Source organism: Bombina bombina, chromosome 1, assembly GCF_027579735.1.
Source record: "Bombina bombina isolate aBomBom1 chromosome 1, aBomBom1.pri, whole genome shotgun sequence".
NCBI classification, from domain to species: domain Eukaryota; kingdom Metazoa; phylum Chordata; class Amphibia; order Anura; family Bombinatoridae; genus Bombina; species Bombina bombina.
The window spans coordinates 1019807350-1019832966 of NC_069499.1; the positions used below are offsets into that span (position 1 = coordinate 1019807350).

Here is a 25617-nt window from a genome sequence, read left to right on the forward strand (position 1 = left end):
ATTTGAAGGTATGAAAATTGAACGCATAGTTCTAAGTCATAGAGGTTTCTCTGACTCAGTGATTAATACTATGTTACAAGCTTGTAAATCTGTCTCTAGAAAGATTTATTATAGAGTTTGGAAGACTTAAATTTCATGGTGTTCTTCTCATAAATTCTCCTGGCATTCTTTTAGAATTCCTAGAATTTTACAGTTCCTTCAGGATGGTTTGGATAAGGGTTTGTCTGCAAGTTCCTTGAAAGGACAAATCTCTGCTCTTTCTGTTTTATTTCACAGAAAGATTGCTATACTTCCTGATATTCACTGTTTTGTACAGGCTTTAGCTCGTATTAAGCCTGTCATTAAATCAATTTCTCCTCCTTGGAGTCTTAATTTGGTTCTGAAGGCTTTACATGCTCCTCCATTTGAGCCTATGCATTCTTTGGACATTAAACTACTTTCCTGGAAAGTGTTGTTCCTTTTGGTTATTTCTTCTGCTAGAAGAGTTTCTAAGCTATCTGCTCTTTCTTGTGAGTCTCCTTTTCTGATTTTTCATCAGGATAAGGCAGTTTTGAGGACTTCTTTTCAATTTTTACCTAAGGTTGTGAATTCTAACAACATTAGTAGAGAAATTGTTGTCCCTTCCTTGTGTCCCAATCCTAAGAATTCTTTGGAGAGATCCTTACATTCTTTGGATGTGGTAAGAGCTTTGAAATATTATGTGGAAGCTACTAAAGATTTTAGGAAGACTTCCAGTCTATTTGTTTTATTTTCTGGTCCTGGGAAAGGTCAGAAGGCTTCTGCTATTTTCTTGGCTTCTTGGTTAACATTTTTGATTCATCAAGCTTATTTGGAGTCGGGTCAGGCCCCGCCTCAGAGAATTACAGCTCATTCTTCTAGATCAGTCTCCACTTCATGGGCTTTTAAGAATTTGCTTCTTTGGAAGCAGTTTTTGGTAGAAAAGTTCTTCAGGCCGCTGTTTCAGTTTGATTCTTCTGCTTTTCGATTTAAGTTTTTTCTTTCAAAAATGAAAATAAACTTATTTTTTTGGGTTGTGGATTAATTTTTTCAGCGAAATATGGCTGTTTTTATTTTTATTCCCTCCCTCTCTTGTGACTCTTGAGTGGAAGACTCCACATCTTGGGTATTGATATCCCATATGTCACTAGCTCAATTACATGAAAGAAAACATAATTTATGTAAGAACTTACCTGATAAATTAATTTCTTTCATATTGGCAAGAGTCCATGAGGCCCACCCTTTTTATGGTGGTTATGATTTTTTGTATAAAACACAATTATTTCCAAATTTCCTTTGTTGATGCTTTCTACTCCTTTCTTTATCACCCCACTGCTTGGCTATTCGTTAAACTGAATTGTGGGTGTGGTGAGGGGTGTATTTATAGGCATTTTGAGGTTTGGGAAACTTTGCCCTTCCTGGTAGGATTGTAAATCCCATATGTCACTAGCTCATGGACTCTTGCCAATATGAAAGAAATGAATTTATCAGGTAAGTTCTTACATAAATTATGTTTTTAAGGGCTGGTAATAGAGCTGATTACTTTTTCTAATTTAGATTAGGGTAGGGAATTTTTTTTATTTTGGGGGGCTTTGTTATTTTATTAGGGGGCTTAGATTAGGTGTAATTAGCTTAAAATTCTTGTAATTTTTTTTTATTTTTTGTAATTTAGTGTTTGTTTGTTTTTGTAATTTAGTTTAGTGTATTTAATTGTATTTTAGTTTAGATATTTGTAGTTTATTTAATTAATTTATTGATAGTGTAGGTGTATTTGTAACTTAGGTTAGGATTTATTTTACAGGTAATTTTGTAATTATTTTAACTAGGTAGCTATTAAATAGTTATTAACTATTTAATAGCTATTGTACCTAGTTAAAATAAATACCAAGTTACCTGTAAAATAAATATAAACCCTAAAATAGCTACAATGTAATTATTAATTATATTGTAGCTATCTTAGGGTTTATTTTATAGGTATTTAGATTTAAATAGGAATAATTTAGTTAATATTATTAATATTATTTAGATTTATTTTAATAACAATTAAGTTAGGGGTGTTAGAGTTAGATAGGGTTAATATAGTTAATATATAATATAATAACTATATTAATTATTAACTATCGGCTAGATTTAGAGTTTTGTCGGTAACGACCCGCGTAGCTAACGCTGGCTTTTTTTTGGCCGCACCTTTTAAATACCGCTGGTATTTAGAGTTCACAGAATGGCTGGGTTTTCAGTGCGTTAGGCTCCAAAAAGGGAGCGTAGAGCATAATTTACCGCCACTGCAACTCTCGTTACCAGCGGTGCTTACGGACGCGGCCAGCTTAAAAAACGTGCTTGTGCACGATATCCCCATAGGAAACAATGGGGCAGTTTGAGCTGAAAAAAAACCTAACACCTGCAAAAAAGCAGCCTTAAGCTCCTAACGCAGCCCCATTGTTTCCTATGGGGAAACACTTCCTAAGTCTGCACCTAACACTCTAACATGTACCCCGAGTTTAAACACCCCTAACCTTACACTTATTAACCCCTAATCTGCCGCCCCCGCTATCGCTGACACCTGCATATTTTTTTAACCCCTAATCTGCCGCTCCGTACACCGCCGCAACCTACATTATACCTATGTACCCCTAATCTGCTGCCCCTAACACAGCCGACCCCTATATTATATTTATTAACCCCTAATGTGACGCCCCCAACGTCGCCTCCACCTACCTACAATTATTAACCCCTAATCTGCCGACCGGACCACACCGCTACTATAATAAATGTATTAACCCCTAAAGCTAAGTCTAACCCTAACACTAACACCCCCCTAACTTAAATATAATTTAAATCTAACGAAATAAATTAACTCTTATTAAATAAATTATTCCTATTTAAAGCTAAATACTTACCTGTAAAATAAACCCTAATATAGCTACAATATCAATTATAATTATATTGTAGCTATTTTAGGATTAATATTTATTTTACAGGCAACTTTGTAATTATTTTAACCAGGTACAATAGCTATTAAATAGTTAATAACTATTTAATAGTTACCTTTTTTATTTTTTGTAATTTAGTGTTTGTTTGTTTTTGTAATTTAGTTTAGTGTATTTAATTGTATTTTAGTTTAGATATTTGTAGTTTATTTAATTAATTTATTGATAGTGTAGGTGTATTTGTAACTTAGGTTAGGATTTATTTTACAGGTAATTTTGTAATTATTTTAACTAGGTAGCTATTAAATAGTTATTAACTATTTAATAGCTATTGTACCTAGTTAAAATAAATACCAAGTTACCTGTAAAATAAATATAAACCCTAAAATAGCTACAATGTAATTATTAATTATATTGTAGCTATCTTAGGGTTTATTTTATAGGTATTTAGATTTAAATAGGAATAATTTAGTTAATATTATTAATATTATTTAGATTTATTTTAATAACAATTAAGTTAGGGGTGTTAGAGTTAGATAGGGTTAATATAGTTAATATATAATATAATAACTATATTAATTATTAACTATCGGCTAGATTTAGAGTTTTGTCGGTAACGACCCGCGTAGCTAACGCTGGCTTTTTTTTGGCCGCACCTTTTAAATACCGCTGGTATTTAGAGTTCACAGAATGGCTGGGTTTTCAGTGCGTTAGGCTCCAAAAAGGGAGCGTAGAGCATAATTTACCGCCACTGCAACTCTCGTTACCAGCGGTGCTTACGGACGCGGCCAGCTTAAAAAACGTGCTTGTGCACGATATCCCCATAGGAAACAATGGGGCAGTTTGAGCTGAAAAAAAACCTAACACCTGCAAAAAAGCAGCCTTAAGCTCCTAACGCAGCCCCATTGTTTCCTATGGGGAAACACTTCCTAAGTCTGCACCTAACACTCTAACATGTACCCCGAGTTTAAACACCCCTAACCTTACACTTATTAACCCCTAATCTGCCGCCCCCGCTATCGCTGACACCTGCATATTTTTTTAACCCCTAATCTGCCGCTCCGTACACCGCCGCAACCTACATTATACCTATGTACCCCTAATCTGCTGCCCCTAACACAGCCGACCCCTATATTATATTTATTAACCCCTAATGTGACGCCCCCAACGTCGCCTCCACCTACCTACAATTATTAACCCCTAATCTGCCGACCGGACCACACCGCTACTATAATAAATGTATTAACCCCTAAAGCTAAGTCTAACCCTAACACTAACACCCCCCTAACTTAAATATAATTTAAATCTAACGAAATAAATTAACTCTTATTAAATAAATTATTCCTATTTAAAGCTAAATACTTACCTGTAAAATAAACCCTAATATAGCTACAATATCAATTATAATTATATTGTAGCTATTTTAGGATTAATATTTATTTTACAGGCAACTTTGTAATTATTTTAACCAGGTACAATAGCTATTAAATAGTTAATAACTATTTAATAGTTACCTAGTTAAAATAATTACAAAATTACCTGTAAAATAAATCCTAACCTAAGTTACAATTAAACCTAACACTACACTATCAATAAATACATTAAATAAACTACCTACAATTATCTACAATTAAACCTAACACTACACTATCAATACATTAATTAAATACAATACCTACAAATAAATACAATGAAATAAACTAACTAAAGTACAAAAAATAAAAAAGAACTTAGTTACAAAAAATAAAAAAATATTTACAAACATTAGAAAAATATTACAACAATTTTAAAATAATTACACCTACTGTAAGCCCCCTAATAAAATAACAAAGACCCCCAAAATAAAAAAATGCCCTACCCTATTTTAAAATTAAAATAGAAAAGCTCTTTTACCTTACCAGCCCTGAAAAGGGCCCTTTGCGGGGCATGCCCCAAAGAATTCAGCTCTTTTGCCTGTAAAAAGAAAACATACAATACCCCCCCCCCAACATTACAACCCACCAACCACATACCCCTAATCTAACCCAAACCCCCCTTAAATAAACCTAACACTAAGCTCCTGAAGATCTCCCTACCTTGCCTTCACCACGCCGGGTTCACCGATCTATCCAGAAGAGCCTCCGATGTCTTGATCCAAGCCCAAGTGGGGGGCTGAAGATGTCCATGATCCGACTGAAGTCTTCATCCAAGTGGGAGCTGAAGAGGTCCATGATCGGGCTGAAGTCTTCTATCAAGCGGCATCTTCAATCTTCTTTCTTCCGGATCCATGGTCATCCCGCCGACGCGGAACATCCATCTTCACCGACGACTTCCCGACGAATGACGGTTCCTTTAAGGGACGTCATCCAAGATGGCGTCCCTCGAATTCCGATTGGCTGATAGGATTCTATCAGCCAATCGGAATTAAGGTAGGAAAATTCTGATTGGCTGAAGGAAGCAGCCAATCAGATTCAAGTTCAATCCGATTGGCTGTTCCGATCAGCCAATAGAATGCAAGCTTAATCTGATTGGCTGATCGGATCAGCCAATCGGATTGAACTTGAATCTGATTGGCCGATTCCATCAGCCAATCAGAATTTTCCTATCTTAATTCCGATTGGCTGATAGAATCCTATCAGCCAATCGGAATTCGAGGGACGCCATCTTGGATGACGTCCCTTAAAGGAACCGTCATTCGTCGGGAAGTCGTCGGTGAAGATGAATGTTCCGCGTCGGCGGGATGACCATGGATCCGGAAGAAAGAAGATTGAAGATGCCGCTTGATAGAAGACTTCAGCCCGATCATGGACCTCTTCAGCTCCCGCTTGGATGAAGACTTCAGTCGGATCATGGACATCTTCAGCCCCCCGCTTGGGCTTGGATCAAGACATCGGAGGCTCTTCTGGATCGATCGGTGAACCCGGTGTGGTGAAGACAAGGTAGGGAGATCTTCAGGGGCTTAGTGTTAGGTTTATTTAAGGGGGGTTTGGGTTAGATTAGGGGTATGTGGGTGGTGGGTTGTAATGTTGGGGGGGGGTATTGTATGTTTTCTTTTTACAGGCAAAAGAGCTGAATTCTTTGGGGCATGCCCCGCAAAGGGCCCTTTTCAGGGCTGGTAAGGTAAAAGAGCTTTTCTATTTTAATTTTAGAATAGGGTAGGGCATTTTTTTATTTTGGGGGTCTTTGTTATTTTATTAGGGGGCTTAGAGTAGGTGTAATTAGTTTAAAATTGTTGTAATATTTTTCTAATGTTTGTAAATATTTTTTTATTTTTTGTAACTAAGTTCTTTTTTATTTTTTGTACTTTAGTTAGTTTATTTCATTGTATTTATTTGTAGGTATTGTATTTAATTAATTTATTGATAGTGTAGTGTTAGGTTTAATTGTAGATAATTGTAGGTAGTTTATTTAATTTATTTATTGATAGTGTAGTGTTAGGTTTAATTGTAACTTAGGTTAGGATTTATTTTACAGGTAATTTTGTAATTATTTTAACTAGGTAACTATTAAATAGTTATTAACTATTTAATAGCTATTGTACCTAGTTAAAATAATTACAAAGTTGCCTGTAAAATAAATATTAATCCTAAAATAGCTACAATATAATTATAATTTATATTGTAGCTATATTAGGGTTTATTTTACAGGTAAGTATTTAGCTTTAAATAGGAATAATTTATTTAATAAGAGTTCATTTATTTTGTTAGATTTAAATTATATTTAAGTTAGGGGGGTGTTAGTGTTAGGGTTAGATTTAGCTTTAGGGGTTAATACATTTATTATAGTAGCGGTGTGGTCCGGTCGGCAGATTAGGGGTTAATAATTGTAGGTAGGTGGAGGCGACGTTGGGGGCGGCAGATTAGGGGTTAATAAATATAATATAGGGGTCGGCTGTGTTAGGGGCAGCAGATTAGGGGTACATAGGTATAATGTAGGTTGCGGCGGTGTACGGAGCGGCAGATTAGGGGTTAAAAAAAATATGCAGGTGTCAGCGATAGCGGGGGCGGCAGATTAGGGGTTAATAAATATTATGTAGGTGTCGGCGATATTAAGGGCAGCAGATTAGGGGTACATAGGGATAACGTAGGTGGCGGCGGTGTGCGGTCGGCAGATTAGGGGTTAAAAAATTTTAATAGAGTGGCGGCGATGTGGGGGGGCCTCGGTTTAGGGGTACATAGGTAGTTTATGAGTGTTAGTGTACTTTAGAGCACAGTAGTTAAGAGCTTTATGAACCGGCGTTAGCCCAGAAAGCTCTTAACTCCTGGGTTTTTTTCTGCGGCTGGAGTTTTGTCGTTAGATTTCTAACGCTCACTTCAGCCACGACTCTAAATACCGGCGTTAGAAAGATCCCATTGAAAAGATAGGGTACGCAATTGACGTAAGGGGATCTGCGGTATGGAAAAGTTGCGGATGCAAAGTGAGCGTTAGACCTTTTCCTGACTGACTCTAAATACCAGCGATAGCCCAAAACTAGCGTTAGGAGCCTCTAACGCTGGTTTTGACGGCTAATGCCAAACTCTAAATCTAGCCGTATATTAATAATATATATAATATAATAACTATGTTAACTATATTAACCCTAATATAATTAGGGTTAATATAGTTAATATAGGTGGCGGCGGTGTAGGGGGGTCAGATTAGGCGTTAATATATTTAATATAGGTGGCGGCGGTGTAGGGGGATTAGATTAGGGGGTAATACATTTATTATAGGTGGCGGCGGTGTAGGGGGATTAGATTACAGGTTAAAGAGCTGATTACTTTGTGACAATGCACCGTAAAAGGCCCTCTTAAGGGCTGGTAAAAGAGCTGATTACTTTGGGGCAATGCCCCGCAAAAGGCCCTTTTAAGGGCTAGTAATAGAGCTGGTTAGTTTGGGGCAATGCCACGCAAAAGGCCCTTTTCAGGGCTATTTGTAGGGTTAGACTTAGGTTTAGTGGTAGGGAAATTTTAGTATTTTAGGGGTTAATAAATTTAATATAGGTGGCGGCGGTATAGGGGGATTAGATTAGGGGTTAATAATTTTAATATAGGTGGCGGCGGTGTAAGGGGGTCAGATTAGGGGGTAGTACATATAATATAGGTGGCGGCGGTGTAGGGGGCTCACATTAGGGGTTAATATAGTTTAAATAGGTGGCGGCGGTGTAGGGGGATCATATTACTGAGTAATATAGTTTAAATAGGTGGCGGCGGTGTAGGGGGATAATATTAGGGGGTAATATAGTTTAAATAGGTGGCGGCGGTGTAGGGGGATCATATTAGGGGGTAATATAGTTTAAATAGGTGTCGCGGTGTAGGGGGATCATATTAGGGGGTAATATAGTTTAAATAGGTGGTGGCGGTGTAGGGGGATCATATTAGGGGGTAATATAGTTAATGCAGCTGGCGGCGGTGTAGGGGGGTCAGATTAGGGGGTAAGACATATGTAGCTGGTGGCGGGGTCCGGGAGCGGCGGTTTAGGGGTTAATATATTTATTATTAGGAGTGAGAGGGGGGATTGCGGATACAGGGGTATACATGTCAGGCTATGTTTGGGAGGCGTGTTAGACAGTAATGGGTGATTTTATAACTTAGTCAGTTTTTTTATGCGGCGGCAGTTTCTAAAGTGCCGTAACTCACTGGCGACTCCAGAAATTTGTACTTACGCAGATTTCTGGACATCGCTAGTTTGTCAGACTTACGGCACTTTAGCATCTGACAGCGCCGTATATGTGATAGTCCAAGTTGCGAGCTGAAACTACGGGTGGCGCAGGTTTCCACGCTTGCGCCGAAACCTGCGCCGTATATCGGATCGCGCCACAGAAGAGGATAATTCATTATATTGTCGGTCATTTGAAATTTCATCAACCTTATGAGAAGTTTTAAAAGACCTTTATATTAATTAGAAGGCAGAATAGCAGACAAAGCCTTCTGAATAGAATCAGTAATAAATTACAGTGAGGCCCCGGTTTACGCACGACTCGGTATACGAAATTTCGGTTTACGAAATCGAAATTTGAAGAAAAATTGACTCGGTTTACGAATTTTTTTCGCAATACGAAACAAAATGCCGGTTTGCCCCCCTCGGTTTACGAATATTTTTCGCAATACGAAACCAGTGGCCCCTGTGCCCCCTGCATACTCAAGTATGATTGAATTAATGAAGTTTGGGTACCAGTGTGGAGGTGTTGGAGAGGTTTTGGAGCCATTTTGCAGCAAGTTGTTGAGCCTTTTGGAGTCATTTGCAGCAAGTTGTTAAGCCTTTTGGAGCCATTTGCAGCAAGTTGTGGAGCCTTTTGGAGACATTGGAGCCATTTGCAGCAAGTTGTTAAGCCTTTTGGAGCCTTTTGGAGCATTTTTTGGACACTTTATTTGAATTTTTTCGGACCTCCGGAACGCATTAATTGATTTTCAATGCATTCCTATGGCAAAACGTGTTTCGGTTTACGAATTTTTCGCAATACGAAACGACCCGGAGAACGAATTAAATTCGTAAACCGAGGCCTCACTGTATTTAAATTTCATAGGTATAACATGTACATTAAAAGTTGAAGGAACAACAGGAAATGTACTATTAACTAATAGACACAATATTTGCATGTAAAAAGTTTATCATGATAACTAATACAATGACATTCGGAAATGTAATGCAGTTAGCACTTAGCTTTAGTAGAACCGACATCAGGCAGCAAAGTTCCAACAGATACTTCTGAGGCAGGATCAGATTGAGACATCTTGCAAAATGTTAAATAAAAAAACAACATATAAAGCAAAATTTGTCAATTTCCTTCTATGACAGTTTCAGGAATGGGAGAAAAAATGCAAATAGCACAGCCCTCTGATATAGAAAAAGGCAAGAGGCAAAAGCAATGGGGCAAATAAATAATGAAAAAAATTTAGCGCCAAGTATGACGCACAACGTAACTGAAAAAATTTATTGGCGCCAACCATGTCCGGAAATGACACACTCGTGTCACTAACGACGCAACCGTGTGTGAACCTCTGCGTCAATTACGACGCCGGAAATGACGAACTTGCGTCAACGGACATGCCTTTCGCGCCAAAAAATTCTCGCGCCAAGAATGACGCAATAAAGTGTAGCATTTGGCGCACCCGCTAGCCTAAGTTTGAAACAAAGTAGTCAATTGAAAAAAAGACTAAACCCCAGGTAAGAAAAATATTTCTTAATATTAACTTTCCCCAAATATGAAACTGACAGTCTGCAAAAAGGAAATACATTAACCTGACTCATGGCAAATATAAGTACAATACATATATTTAGAACTTTATATAAATGCATAAAGTGCCAAACCATAGCTGAGGTGTCTTAAGTAATAAAAACATACTTACCCAAAGACACCCATCCACACATAGCAGATAGCCAAACCAGTACTTAAACAGTTATCAGTATCTGAAAAGGGAGGTAGGAGATGAATCTCTACGACCGATAACAGAGAACCTATGAAAAAGACCCCCGTTAGGAAAATCATTGCTCTCAATAGATGATACTCTCCACGTCCCTCTGACATTCGCTGTACTCTGAGAGGAATCGGGCTTCAAAATGCTGAGAAGCGTATGTCAACATAGAAATCTTAGCACAAACTTACTTCACCACCTCCATAGGAGGCAAAGTTTGTAAAACTGAATTGTAGGTGTGGTGAGGGGTTTATTTATAGGCATTTTGAGGTTTGGGAAACTTTGCCCCTCCTGGTAGGATTGTATATCCCATGCGTCACTAGCTCATGGACTCTTGCCAATTACATGAAAGAAATATATGTTGGAAAAATGGCATCGATAGACTTGCTTGACAGAGTTGCCACAAACCTTCAATTAGTAAAAAGAGCAATACCCGCAAACGCAATAAAACGAGGTATGCCTGAATATTCTAGCATTATACAATACAATCCCTGGTTCTATAGTTTTAATAGAAAGTTGTATATATATTTTTTTTTTACTTTATTAACACAGTCAATCGCAGACATGGCTAATATATAGGCGTTCCGTGGAAGTTTATTTGGGCGTTCCATGGGAGTAACCTGTATTTTAATGGGGAACAATGGCCGTGGGTTTCTAACATTCAAAGCACTGTCCTCCATCTTAGCTATCCCTTTTCAGCCATATCAGTCTTGTCAGCTTTTCAGTGGCCATATTTCCTAGTATGACAAATCTAGCAAGTGTACAGTAAAACTGAATATACATATGCATCATTTGAAGTGGTTTTCTTTCCCTTCCTCTTGCAAGCTGCCTGTCATTCTACTACTACTTTGTTGTACACATTGTGCTCCCTGATTGGTGTTTATTGTTTGCAGTTACACAGCTAGCAGCACAATTTAGCAATACTTTGCTTGTTCATTGGTTTTAATCAGCACTGCTGAATTCTGCTGCTCCTGATTGTGTAACTAGTAAAAATATACAGAGACAGCAAGAGTGCAAGGTAGGGTTGCCACCCTGCCTGTGTGTTTGTTTGTATGTATATCACTGCCTGTGTGTTTATTTCTATGCGTGTATATCCCTGTCTGTGTGTTTGTTTGTATGTGTGTATATCCCTGTCTGTGTGTGTGTTTGTATGTGTGTATATCCTTGCCTGTGCGTTTGTTTGTATGTGTGTATATCCCTGCCTGTGTGTTTGTATGTGTGTATATCCCAGCCTGTGTGTTTGTTTGTGTGTGTGTATATCCCTGCCTGTGTGTTTGTTTGTGTGTGTGTATATCCCTGTCTGTGTGTTTGTTTGTTTGTGTGTGTGTATATCCCTGCCTGTGTGTTTGTGTGTGTGTGTGTGTATATATCCCTGCCTGTGTGTTTGTTTGTATGTGTGTATATCCTTGCCTGTGTGTTTGTTTGTATGTGTATATATCCCAGCCTGTGTGTTTGTTTGTGTGTGTGTATATCCCTGCCTGTGTGTTTGTTTGTGTGTGTGTGTATATCTCTGCCTGTGTGTTTGTGTGTGTGTGTATATCCCTGTGTGTTTGTTTGTATGTGTGTATATCCCTGTCTGTGTGTTTGTGTGTGTATATCCCTGCCTGTGTGATTGTTTGTATGTGTGTATATCCTTACCTGTGTGTTTGTTTGTTTGTTTGTATGTGTATATATCCCTGCCTGTGCCTGCCTGTGTGTTTTTTGTATCTGTGTATATCCCTGCCTGTGTGTTTGTTTGTTTGTATGTGTATATATCCCTGCCTGTGTGTTTGTTTGTATGTGTGTATATCCTTGCCTGTGTGTTTGTTTGTTTGTATGTGTATATATCCCTGCCTGTGTGTTTGTTTGTATGTGTGTATATCCTTGCCTGTGTGTTTGTTTGTTTGTATGTGTATATATCCCTGCCTGTGTGTTTCTTTGTATGTGTGTATATCCTTGCCTGTGTGTTTCTTTGTATGTGTGTATATCCTTGCCTGTGTGTTTGTTTGTTTGTATGTGTGTATATGGGTCTGTGTGTGCGTCTCTGCCCCTGTTTGTGTGTGTGTATCTATTTGCATGTCTGAGACATTTCTTTCTGTCTGTCTGCCAGTGTGTATATGTTTCTCCCTCTGGTTTTGTCTGTGTCTCTGTGGGCCTGATAATAAAAACCTCACCAGCATGGTGAGCAAACACGCCTAATCTTTGGGATTTTTTTAGACCTTGTATTGTAATGTAAGAGTCTCTGTTCACATTAAGAACCCTACATAGCAACATAAACATTTCTCAAGATAAAATTTCTGTTTCTAAAAACAAATTTAAGGGCCCCACCATATCGCAAGACTTCTTAGATCATCTCACCTGTGCGTCAAGCTTTTGAATATCATTCACTGTATGTCTACGGGGCTGATATTCAAAAGCTCACCGTTTAGGAGAGATGATCTAAGACATCTCGTCAGTATGAAGAGGTTCCTAAAAAAATGTTAGAAACACATATTTTAATTTGAAAGATATTTATCTCACTATGCAGGGTTATGTATTGCCTACATTACAATATAAGGTCTAAAAGAAAATCCAAAAGATTTTCTTGCTTTCTGTCAATGCCAGCAAGCTTTTTAATATCAGGTCCTGTATCTCTGCCTTTTTGTGTACGCATCTGCGTCTGTGAGTCTCTGCCTCTGTTTGTGTGTGTGTATTTGTGTCTGTAAGGCATTTCTCTCAGTCTGTCTGAAACTGTGTTTGTGTCTCTGCCTCTGGTTTTATCTGTCTGAGGACATGATTATCTAAAGCTTTTTGCTATGGCCAGATTATCTAAGAAGTTTTGTCAGTAGTGCAATCTCCCTCAAAAAATGTTAGAAATGCAAATTATAGCTTGAGAGCTGTTTATCTTGCATCAGAAGGGTGGGGATTTGCATAAAAGGGACTATGGTACCTGTCTAACCAAGTCTGACAAGATAACCATATTTATCTTATTACTTAGGGGTCTTGATACATAGTACATTACATGATTTTGTTAGGAGAAGTGAAAAAATCAAGTCTTCATAAATACAACTTTTGAATCTCACATAATGATTGCTTCCTGTGTACACATGACTATATTTTTTTGTTCTAACGTAAGTTCATGACAAAGTAAACATACAAAAACATACAAAAAAGCAAAAAGTCACATTTACCAATACATTAATGTGTTCTTCTGTTATTATCTTCAAGTAACTCTTGAACTAAAAGTGCAAGACAAATGTCCTGATATGTATGTTCAGTTATTTCCTTTTTTTTAATAATTCTGATTCTTGATTATTCAAAAATAAATAGCCCAGGGGCTTGTCTGGGTGGCAACCCTAGCAGGTCGCAAATATCTGAGGCTGGTAACGAGATTCTGCTGATCCGCCGATTATCTGTGGAATTTAACAGCATCCCCAGTTTTCAAGTGTATATTCAATTGTATTAGAGATCAATATATATATTTGCTGTGTGCATGACCATCCAGTCCAGATCTGGACTGTTGGTGCTCTAGGCGGCGGCCCAACTGCAGAGTTCCTAACACCCCCCGGTAGCCCTGGTAGTGCACTGCAGTCTAGACATGGCTGTGGATCAGGAGGAAATGTGATCACTTATACAAGCTTCTTTGCAAGAGTTTGAACTTCAGATAACTGCTAGATGCCTTGCATCCCCCTTATGGAGACTACAGCAGCACTTTGCAAAACTTCCAAAGTTGGCAGGAAAATTGATGATGCCATTTTGATGACCCAAAGAGAACACTGAAAATACTATTCTGCCGAACAGCTGTGGAGGACCGCAGTGGCGTCACTAGGGTTGGTGTCACCCGGTGCGGTAAGTCATGGTGTCACCCCCCCCCCCAGAAAGCAGACACACACAAAAACACAGGCAAACACACATACAAACACTCAGACACACTTAAAAACATACTCAGATGCACACACAAACACTCGGAAACACACTCAGACACACACACAAAAACACTGAGACACACAAAAACTCAGACACACACATACAAAATATGTAAACTGCACTGCATTAATTAGGAAGCTCATGCCTAGAGCTGCTCCCTGGCTCAGCAGAACATCAAATGAAAGATAAACAGAGCACTCTAAAATAAATCACTGAAGAAAAGGTTTAGGTGCAAACTATGAAAATTCTGCTCTCTGACTCTGTTCCAAGTCTGTCAGTGCACAGCCCTGGGCCGCATGTCACTGAGCAGTGAGCACAGATAGGCAGGCAGGTTTAGGCTAGCAGCGCACCTTTGCAAGCCCCACGGCACACCCACAACATTCATAGTGAAATTGGGCAGGGGAGGAGCAAAGTACAAACAAGCAAAAGCAGCCGGGAAAACTATTTGTTGAAATTGCAGCACTGGCTCAAGGGGCAAAAAAATTGTTTGTCTACAACTTCCCCAGTCCCACTAATATTCACAAATACCAGCCTCTAATAAAATAATCTATGCATCTCAACATTGTATTTCTTTGAATTTCAATAAAATTTAAAAAAAAAAAATTTTTTTTTTTTTTTTTTTTTTGGTGTCACCCCCTGGAGGGTGTCACCCGGGTGCGGCCCGCCCCCCCCTAGTGACGCCACTGGGAGGACCCTCTCTACTAAGTTCTGTTCCTTACTGTGTGGATGCGGCCGGCCCTGCATTACAGGAACAACAGCTTTTTTTAACTCAGGGTAAAGCCTCAGTTAGAAAGATCATGTGGAATGATAACAGGAGCTGTGACCAGCAGATCAACATTTTATCATGTTCCAGAGATCCCCAGGAGAACGAGAGGATATCTACAGATTTTAAATTCCTCCTGGATGCTGACATCTGCCTGTTTTCCCTGCTGGACTGGAGGGCGAGAGGAATGCATATGGATAGTTCTGGTTTGTGTCTCACAGTGCAGAGGAACATATTTCTTTTAGACGTTTATGTCCTGGGCTGTTTCCTCCCTGAACTCTTTGACAGCTGTTCATGCTCCAGCGACCTCTTTGAGGCCGACACCCGGTGTTCTGTAATATTTCCCTACCTTGTTACGTTGTCCTACCTACGTAACGTGTACGGCTAGATGGAGCACTTTTATATCCGCCATGAGGCTGATGTCAAAATATTGATCGGATGGTTATATTTGGCTGTTTTGATTGCAGATCTTGCTCAAACATAAAACATTAAACATAATCAAAAATATTATGTATATTATTAGCTTGTGATTATATTACTTATATAAATGTAGTTTTTCAGGGTACAGATATGTTTAGATTACTTTTTGTTACATAGCCTGAAAAATACATTTATAAAATGAACGCTATCATCACATGCTAATACCATACATAATATTTTGTGTTTATGTTTTAATTATTTATGTTTTAGCGAGATATGCACTGAAACCAGCCAAATATAATGTGGTCGGAAAATTATACAGCATCTGATCACTATTTTAACATCAGCTTCCTTTTGAAACAAATATGGTGGATATGAAACTTCTCTATCTAGATGTAGGCTCGGCTGTACGCATTACATAGGTAGGACAACGTAACAAGGTAGGGAAATATTACAGAACACCGGACTCGTGTTGGGTAAATAGTATTTGTGCTGTTGAGAGCTTGAGGGTAATTTCTGTAACTCCTTTGTTCATGAAAATGACGATCTTGGGATCTGACATGCAATTCTTACAAATGTGCAGTTTCATGTGGATAGTGGGATGCAGAATTTAATCTTTGTAATATTGTTTGGTTAGCTGTTTAACTGATTAAAGCAGTTGTAAGGAAGCGCTTAGAAAAAGCTAAGGAATCCTGGAGGAAAAATAAAATTTGAAGTCCTAATATAGGTAAAACAAAGTGTGTTTATTTGATGTCTTGATACAGCCCCTACTAGGGCGAAAAGCGTCGACTTGTTGCTGACCACCATTTGAGGATCTCCAGTATTGCTAGCAGAGGATATCAAGAAGAGTAACCCTTAACCTGTAGGATCTTGAGACTAAGAACAGGGAAAGGTGTAATACCACAAACGGCCGTTTGTTTTCTAACGGCTAGATTTAGAGTTCTGTGGCCAAAGGGGTGCGTTAGCTACGCATGCTTTTTTTCCCACGCACCTTTTAAATACCGCTGGTATTTAGAGTTCACAGAATGACTGCGTTTTCAGTGCGTTAGGCTCCAAAAAGGGAGCGTATAGCATAATTTAACGCCACTGTAACTCTAAATTCCAGCGGTGCTTACGGACGCGGCCAGCTTAAAAAACGTGCTCGTGCACGATTCCCCCATAGAAAACAATGGGGCCATTTGAGCTGAAAAAAAACCTAACACCTGCAAAAAAGCAGCGTTCAGCTCCTAACGCAGCCCCATTGTTTTCTATGGGGAAACACTTCCTACGTCTGCACCTAACACTCTAACATGTACCCCGAGTCTAAACACCCCTAACCTTACACTTATTAACCCCTATTCTGCCGCCCCCGCTATCGCTGACACCTGCATATTTTTTTTAACCCCTAATCTGCCGCTCCGTAAACCGCCGCTACCTACATTATCCCTATGTACCCCTAATCTGCTGCCCCTAACACCGCCGACCCCTATATTATATTTATTAACCCCTAATCTGCCCCCCACAACGTCGCCTACACCTACCTACAATAATTAACCCCTAATCTGCCGACCGGAGCTCACCGCTATTCTAATAAATTTTCTAACCCCTAAAGCTAAGTCTAACCCTAACCCTGACACCCCCCTAAGTTAAATATAATTTAAATCTAACTTAATAAATTAACTATTATTAAATAACATTCCTATTTAAAGCTAAATACTTACCTGTAAAATAAACCCTAATATAGCTACAATATAAATTATAATTATATTGTAGCTATTTTAGGATTAATATTTATTTTACAGGCAACTTTGTAATTATATTAACCAGGTACAATAGCTATTAAATAGTTAATAACTATTTAATAGTTACCTAGTTAAAATAATTACAAAATTACCTAGAAAATAAATCCTAACCTAACTTACAATTAAACCTAACACTACACTATCAATAAATTAATTAAATACAATACCTACAAATAACTACAATTAAATAAACTAACTAAAGCACAAAAAATAAAAAAATATTTACAAACATTAGAAAAATATTACAATTTTAAACTAATTACACCTACTCTAAGCCCCCTAATAAAATAACAAAGACCCCCAAAATAAAAAAATGCCCTACCCTATTCTAAATTAAAAAAGCTCAAAGCTCTTTTACCTTACCAGCCCTTAAAAGGACCTTTTGTGGGGCATGCCCCAAATAATTCAGCTCTTTTGCCTGTAAAAAAAAACATACAATACCCCCCCCACATTACAACCCACCACCCACATACCCCTAATCTAACCCAAACCCCCCTTAAATAAACCTAACACTAAGCCCCTGAAGATCTCCCTACCTTGTCTTCACCTCACCGGGTTCAGCGATCGGTCCAGAAGAGGGTCCGAAGTCTTGATCCAAGCGGCGGCTGAAGAACTCCATCATCGGGCTGAAGTCGGAAGTCCATCATCGGGATGAAGTCTTCTATCAAGCGGCATCTTCAATATTCTTTCTTCTGGAGCGGAGCGGAGCCATCTTCTTCCCAACCGACGCAGATCCAACCTCTTCAAGGGACGCCTACAAGCCGAATGACGGTTCCTTTAAATGACGTCATCCAAGATGGGGTCCCTCGAATTCCGATTGGCTGATAGGATTCTATCAGCCAATCGGAATTAAGGTAGGAATATTCTGATTGGCTGATCGAATCAGCCAATCAGATTCAAGTTCAAGTTGGATCATTTAAAGGAACCTTCATTCGGACTTCGAACGTCGTTAGAAGAGGATGGATCCGCGTCGGCTGCTTCAAGATGGTCCCGCTCCACGCCGGATGGAAGAAGATAGAAGATGCCGCTTGGATGAAGATGTTTGCCGGTCCGGATCTCCTCTTCTTGCCAGATAGGATGAAGACTTCGGAGCCTCTTCTGGACCTCTTCTTGCCGGATAGGAGGAAGACTTCGGACCCTCTTCTGGACGGATTGGTGACACCCGGCGCGGTGAAGACAAGGTAGGAAGATCTTCAGGGGCTTAGTGTTAGGTTTTTAAAGGGGGTTTTGTGTTAGATTAGGGGTATGTGTGTGGCGGGTTGTAATGTTGGGGGGGGGTATTGTATGTTTTTTTACAGGCAAAAAAGCAGAATTCTTTGGGGCATGCCCCGCAAAAGGCCCTTTAAGGGCTGGTAAGGTTAAAGAGCTTGAAAAAAATTTTTTAGAATAGGGTAGGGCATTTTTTTATTTTGGGGGGCTTTGTTATATTTTTAGGGGGCTTAGAGTAGGTGTAATTAGTTTAAAATTCTTGTAATCTTTTTTTAATTTTTGTAATTTAGTGTGTTTTTTTTGTAATTTAGTGTTTGTTTGTTTTTGTAATTTAGTGTTTGTTTTTTTTGTAATTTAGTTTAGTTGATTTAATTGTAGGTAGTTTATTTAATTAATTTATTCATAGTGTAGTGTTAGGTTTAATTGTAACTTAGGTTAGGATTTATTTTATAGGTAATTTTGTAATTATTTTAAATAGGTAACTATTAAATAGTTCTTAACTATTTAATAGCTATTGTACCTGGTTAAAATAAATACAAAGTTGCCTGTAAAATAAATATTAATCCTAAAATAGCTACAATATAATTATTATTTATATTGTAGCTATATTAGGGTTTATTTTACAGGTAAGTATTTAGATTTAAATAGGAATAATTTATTTAATAAGATTTATTTTATTTCGTTAGATTAAAATTATATTTAATTTAGGGGGGTGTTAGGGTTAGGGTTAGACTTAGCTTTAGGTGTTAATACATTTATTAGAGTAGCAGCGAGGTCCGGTTGGCAGATTAGGGGTTAATACTTGAAGTTAGGTGTCGGCGATGTTAGGGAGGGCAGATTAGGGGTTAATACTTTTTATTATAGGGTTTGTGAGGCGGGAGTGAGGCGGTTTAGGGGTTAATACATTTATTATAGTGGCGGCGAGGTCCGGTCGGCAGATTAGGGGTTAATAAGTGTAGGTAAGGTAGCGGCGACGTTGGGGGGGGGGCAGATTAGGGGGTAATAAATATTATGTAGGGGTCGGCGATGTTAGGGGCAGCAGATTAGGGGCACATAGGGATAATGTAGGTTGTGGTGGTGTGCGGTCGGCAGATTAGGTGTTAAAAATTTTTATTAGAGTGGCGGCGATGTGCGGGGGGCCTCGGTTTAGGGGTGCATATGTAGTTTATGGGTGTTAGTGTACTTTAGAGCACAGTAGTTAAGAGCTTTATCAACCGGCGTTAGCCCAGAAAGCTCTTAACTCCTGGCTTTTTGCTGTGGCTGGAGTCTTGTCGTTAGATTTCTAATGCTCACTTCAGCCAAGACTCTAAATACCGGCGTTAGAAAGATCCCATTGAAAATATAGGATACGCAATTGGCGTAAGGGGATCTGCGGTATGGAAAAGTCGCGGCTGGAAAGTGAGCGTTAGACCCTTTCCTGACTGACTCTAAATACCAGCGGGCAGCCAAAACCAGCGTTAGGACCCCCTAACGCTGGTTTTGACGGCTAACGCAGAACTCTAAATCTAGGTGTTATTTTTTTCTAAGCACTCCCTTACAACTGCTTTAATCATTGTTCCTATTTTTTGGCTACCTTTTGGGAAGAGTTAGCCTGTAAGGGAGCTTAGGATTCCACACTTGGCGCCATACTTTGTTTTGTAATATAGCTGTTTAACTGAAACATGTCATTGTTATATACTCATTATTTTGTTTTACATTTCTTTTTATTTCTTTGTCTTTTTTGCACTCTCCTAACTGCTTAATGCAACTGTTTTGTGAGTGTACAATTTAGGTTCTGAATAATTTTAACATTTGATATTCTGTAATAATAGTTAAGCATTATAGTTGCACTTACTAGTAAAGTTTAACTATCTGCTGCCTCCTGGGAACCATAACTATCAGATATTAAATTTATTAGGCTGCTATTATGTGGCTAGAATATTTGTGCATATATATGTTAAAGCCCTTTTTTTGTCACCCTATATCATTATATCTTTGAGCACTTATAAGTTTAAAAAAAAAATAAAAAAAAATAATTATCAGATGTTTATATGAGTGCAATTGTACATTTAAGTGTATTTGCGTTGTGTTTAATGCAACTTTTTTTCTACTCCTACACTTTACTCAGGCTTTCAAGTCACGCTAACCCAACGCTTTTACTTGGAACTTGTAATATGTACGCTATTTCCGTTGCGTCCAAAAAGCTGATAAAAGCCAATATCGCTTGTACGCAAACTGTAGCGCTCTACTAGTAATCTAGTCCTACGTTTCATAAATTAACAATCTCACCAATGAGACAATGCTCTCATATTGCCATATTTTCCTATGATATTTGGAAGTTTTCCTCAGGTTTTAGCAAATCAACCTAATAGAATAACTTAGGGAAGCAAAGTTTTGTCTGACAGAGAGTTATCCGAATGCATGGTGTACCTAGGTAAGATGCTTTCAACAGTTATATACCTGGAAATTTTATTTTTTCTCTCTACCGGTGAATCTTGTAAAGTTACTAACCTTGAGGTGGAGTGAGAGGCTTCCCATGCTCTTGACACCAACCCACAGGATGAACATATGGACTGCTGGGGTCACACCTGGGAAGACAATTATTTGTATCACTTTTTATCTAGTTAGTATCTAGTATCTCCTGTATGTTTGTGTTAGCTCCAGTCTTGGTATTTGAGCCAACATATCCAGGGAAGGATAGGCTCTTTGCTCCTTTTTTCACACTACAGTAGGATTGTGACTGACCTTAATAATTTGACTTTTATCCTTGTTCAATCATGGAACACTTTTTTTTTATCATTTTCTTTGGTAACATATTAAATTATAATAAAGATTAAGCAAATATTCCTGATCTTAACTTTTTGATAACAACTGCATTTGTGTTGGAATGCTGTTTTTCTCAGGATCTATCAGCCTGGAAGCAGGGACCATTGTTTTCCAGCTGATGTGGCTAGACTGGCCTCCTGTAGCCTGCCACCTCTAAACCTACAGATTATATGTTATCAGTAAAACCCCAAGGCAAACTCAATACATTTTATATAATAGATACTATTCCGGTCTGGGAAAGGTGGCAGCATCCTAATTGGTTGGGTGGGAAAACCATGAAGAGGTAATATTTTCACTGCATAATCAACCTCCATGTTTTCCAGATTGGTGGACCAACTTCTACATAACAAATCCTACTAAATTAATAAGATTCCAATATAATCCAGTTAAGTGTATTCCCAATAAATATGTTGGTTTCCATATTTTAACAAAGGGATATGTGAAAGTTATATACACTGATAATCCTTGATAGATGGTATCTCATAGAACTTCATTCATACCAGTAATCATAGGTGTCACCCCAGTTGTCAAAGTGAACAAGAAAACGGTCCTCTACGACATCTGTGATGCTGGCCACACAGATCAGAGAAGGATTCATTTTGTCTACGGCTTCTAGCTTCATACCCACATGAAACAGGGAAGGCATTGATGCCTATTTAGAGAGATAGAGAATAACTGAGATCAGCACTACTTGGGAAACTCACCAATATATCAAAGTGAAATCATATAATATTTGGTGGGTATATAGACAAGTTACACTTGAAATAGTTAGTAATTTCCCAGAAACTTTTAGGATTCCTCCCCTTCCCCTTTACATAACCCATTCATACCCCATAAGTTCAGGTGTAGCCAAGTTAGGAGCTTCTTGGAAATAAAAGGGGAAAGAGAATTGTTCAAAGCAATAATTCAATTATCAGGCTGCACATGACACAGAAAGGGCCTTCATCTAATCTCACTATGATTTTTTTTTTTATTATTGATCTAGAATTATTTGTTTGACTTTACTCTCATATTCTTGTTAAATCAAGATTTCCATTGGTAGTTATGTACCAAAGTTTCCCCTAGAATGACAAAGATGGAAAGAAAAAAAAACCTTGCCTGAAAACTTTGCAACTAAACCCTGCTTGCAAACACATTTAATTAGTAAAAGTTAGTGAAGAATGCTGGGAAGATCAAGTGGCTTCTTAGCAAAGCTGTACAACAGAAGCTTCATTATATCCAGTCCACGATGATACAACAGCTTTGTGCAGAGGTTACTCTCAAAGAGTCAGACACTTTTCATAAATCTAGTGGGGACAATAACTTGACAATCTACATGTATTTGGTGCATATTTGATGGAGCCACTTAGAAGGTCAACATTCCGAACAACCATCTGAGGGTTGCTGAACCCTTGCACCTATGAGCATATCATAATGAAAGGGGTCAAACCCACATTCTTTACCTGTGCTGGAGCAGAAGCTTAAAGGGACACATTGAACCTAATTCTTTTCTTTCGTGATTCAGATATAGCATGCAATTTTAAGCAAATTTCTCATTTACTCTTATTATCAAATCCTCTTCGTTCTCTTGCTATCTTTATTTGAAAAGCAAGAATTTAAGTTTAGATGCCGGCCCATTTTTGGTGAACAACCTGGGTTGTTCTTGCTGATTGGTGGATTAATTTAACCGACCAATAAACAAGTGCTGTCCAGGGGCTAAACCAAAAAATAGCTTAGATGCCTTCTTTTTCAAATAAAGATAGTAAGAGAATGAAGAAAATTTGATAATAGGAGTAAATTAGAAAGTTGCTTAAAATTGCATCTGAATCACAAAAGAAAAAAATTTGGGTTCAGTGTCCCTTTAACTTATCCTGCTCCAAATAGGCAGAAACTGAACTAACTAAGGGCTAGATTACAAGTGATGTGCTAATGTTAGCTTGTACGCTATATAGATATATCGCGCCCACACTAACTTGTGCTCATATTACAAGTTGAAAGTAAACACAAACACGCAAGCACAATCATTTTTACACTAGTCAGGTTAGAGCGACTGAAGACCTTGCGTAAAGAAAAAGGAGTTTAAAAAAGTTGCACCAAAAATAACATAAACACATTAACACTATTTGATAAAAACTATTCACATAAATATTAACAAAAAATGTTATAAGGGTTCAAAAGTTTATAGTATGTGACAAGATGTTTGATTGGAAAGGGCTATAATATATATATATATATATATATATATATATATATATATATATATATATATACATACAACTACATGACTAAATATGTGTATTTACAGTATATATATAAATAAAGGATCATACCCCTGTCTCAACTGTGCTCAATGTAATTCCATGATCAAGGGGAAATACATAGCACAGATAAATGATAATAAAAAACGTGAAATTAAAGGCTTATATACATGCAACACTGATCATGTAGTGTATATCCTGAAATGTCCATGTGGGCGGGGCTATGTGGGAGAGACCATTAACCCCATCAAAGATAGGATAAGTGCCCATGAATCTTCCATTAGATGTAAGGATATGACACTACCCGTGTCATCCCATTTTATTAATGCTGGACATACAGTTAGCCAGTTACGATTCCAAGTAATTGACCACATACCAAAACAAAGGAGAGGGGGTAACAGAGAGTTACTGTTAAAGAAAAGAGAGGTATGGTGGATACAGCATCTAAAAACACTTAGTCCGAATGGTCTAAACAAAGACTATGATCTTCATTTGTTTTTATAAGTATTAATGTAAAGTAATCCTGTAATTTTGTATGATATGTTTTTAATAATATGTGTTGTATCATATGTGTTGTAACATAGTCTTGGGCTAGAATCACTAGATAGGAATTCTCTATCGTATAATGAAAAACTGTGATTTAGATATAAAGATTATTTACTGACCATTCTGACCTGTTAGGGGTCAAAAATCCAAAATGGCAATTTGAATGTATGTAGGTAAATCAAGTTAATTGATACACAGGTGTTATAAAAGAAGGTGATTTTTCCCATAATCCTTTGCATGACTAAGGGTCTATGTTGACTCGAAACGTCGCTGTTTTTATCTTTGTCTGAAACCTCAATAAAGTGGAATTTTGTATGAAGAAGTGCTGACGCTATCTTACTTTATCATATCCATAAATGTGGGCTGGCAGACCCCACTCAGTGGTCGTGCACTGCTATAATCTGAAAAAAGGTTGCTGAAAAAATGCTGAAAAAATAGCATTAAGAAAGGTGCTGGACTTACCTGTTAAAGTTGTGTCTATACTTTCCTGCTACAAGTTACGTGCACCTGGGAACAGAATGGAGGTAACAGATGAAGACACGGATGTTTTTTCATATTCGGACTTAGATGCTTCACGAATTACGGCTTTAGCCAGAGGTCCAAGAGACTTTTTGAAAGGAATATCGAATGCCAGCATTGTCAAAGTGTGGGAAAAGGCAAGGAAAAAGCTTTTGTCATATGAACTACATAGTGTCACCCTTGCGGAATATTTCCGTGTGAGACGAATTCCAAGGGGCTTAAGAATAAAGCTGAGACCGACAATTATGACCAACAATGATAAATATAAAAAAAGATTTGAATGTATACTCAACATTCGATATCATTGTTTGGACAGTGGAATGCCTGCAGGAAGAAATCGAGATACAAAAAAGAGTGGTATCTGAAAGTGAAAACAAAGTAAATACTCACTTCTCTGCTGATGATTTGCTAAAAACAAAGAAAGAGATAGACAAGATCCTTGACGACTACCAGAAGGAGTTAAAAGATATTAAGAGAAATAAGTTCAATTGAGACGACGAGGATTACAAAGCAAATCACGTGTACCGCTGGACCAATGAGGAAGAGGTTCATGACGTCGGAAGGAGGCGACCAGGAAGAGGACGCGGAACATGGCGAGGAAGGAGACACGCGATGGAAAAGATAACGACAGCTACAGATTCATCCTCATCGGAGGATTTTTTATACATGGGCACAGACACCGATACCGGAGGGGAGGACGGAAACACAAGAGCTGGAAACCCCGACCCCCGACAATCCAACAGGTTGAGGAACAGACGGTTCCCGAAGGGCCGCAAGAAATAAACGGGACTCTCGATGTATTACAACAAACTGCCGGGAGTGGTAACGTATATAGTATAACATCAAATGATACGATATGCAATGGCACTAATCAGTGCGAGACGCCAGTCCCGGCATAGACATTAGTCATTAATATTTCCAAATATGAACTCACTAAAGATGAACTAAGTGTCCTAAATAAAGGGTTATCCTTTTGTCCAACTGTATATGCTAATCAATTTACCATAGAGAAGGATTTATATAGTTTTTTTAGAAACTTAAGGTTGAAAGCATACTTTGGTAATATTGTAGACACTGATAAGGATAAAGTATTTAGTAATACAGTAAATGAGAGGGAGACATTTGACACCAGACCATTAGGACTGACAAACAAAT

General features: G+C 38.1%; 1 protein-coding gene across 1 annotated transcript in view; it reads right to left on the reverse strand.

The window, feature by feature from the left end:
- L3MBTL1 (L3MBTL histone methyl-lysine binding protein 1) overlaps nt 1-25617 on the reverse strand; it is a 193583-nt gene that overhangs the window by 45108 nt on the left and 122858 nt on the right. Inside the window, exons 10-11 of the mRNA XM_053715834.1 lie at nt 21661-21812; nt 20846-20922 (exon numbers count right to left, since the gene is read on the reverse strand). Coding sequence (XP_053571809.1) covers nt 20846-20922; nt 21661-21812 — 229 coding nt within the window. The remainder of the gene's footprint in view (nt 1-20845; nt 20923-21660; nt 21813-25617) is intronic.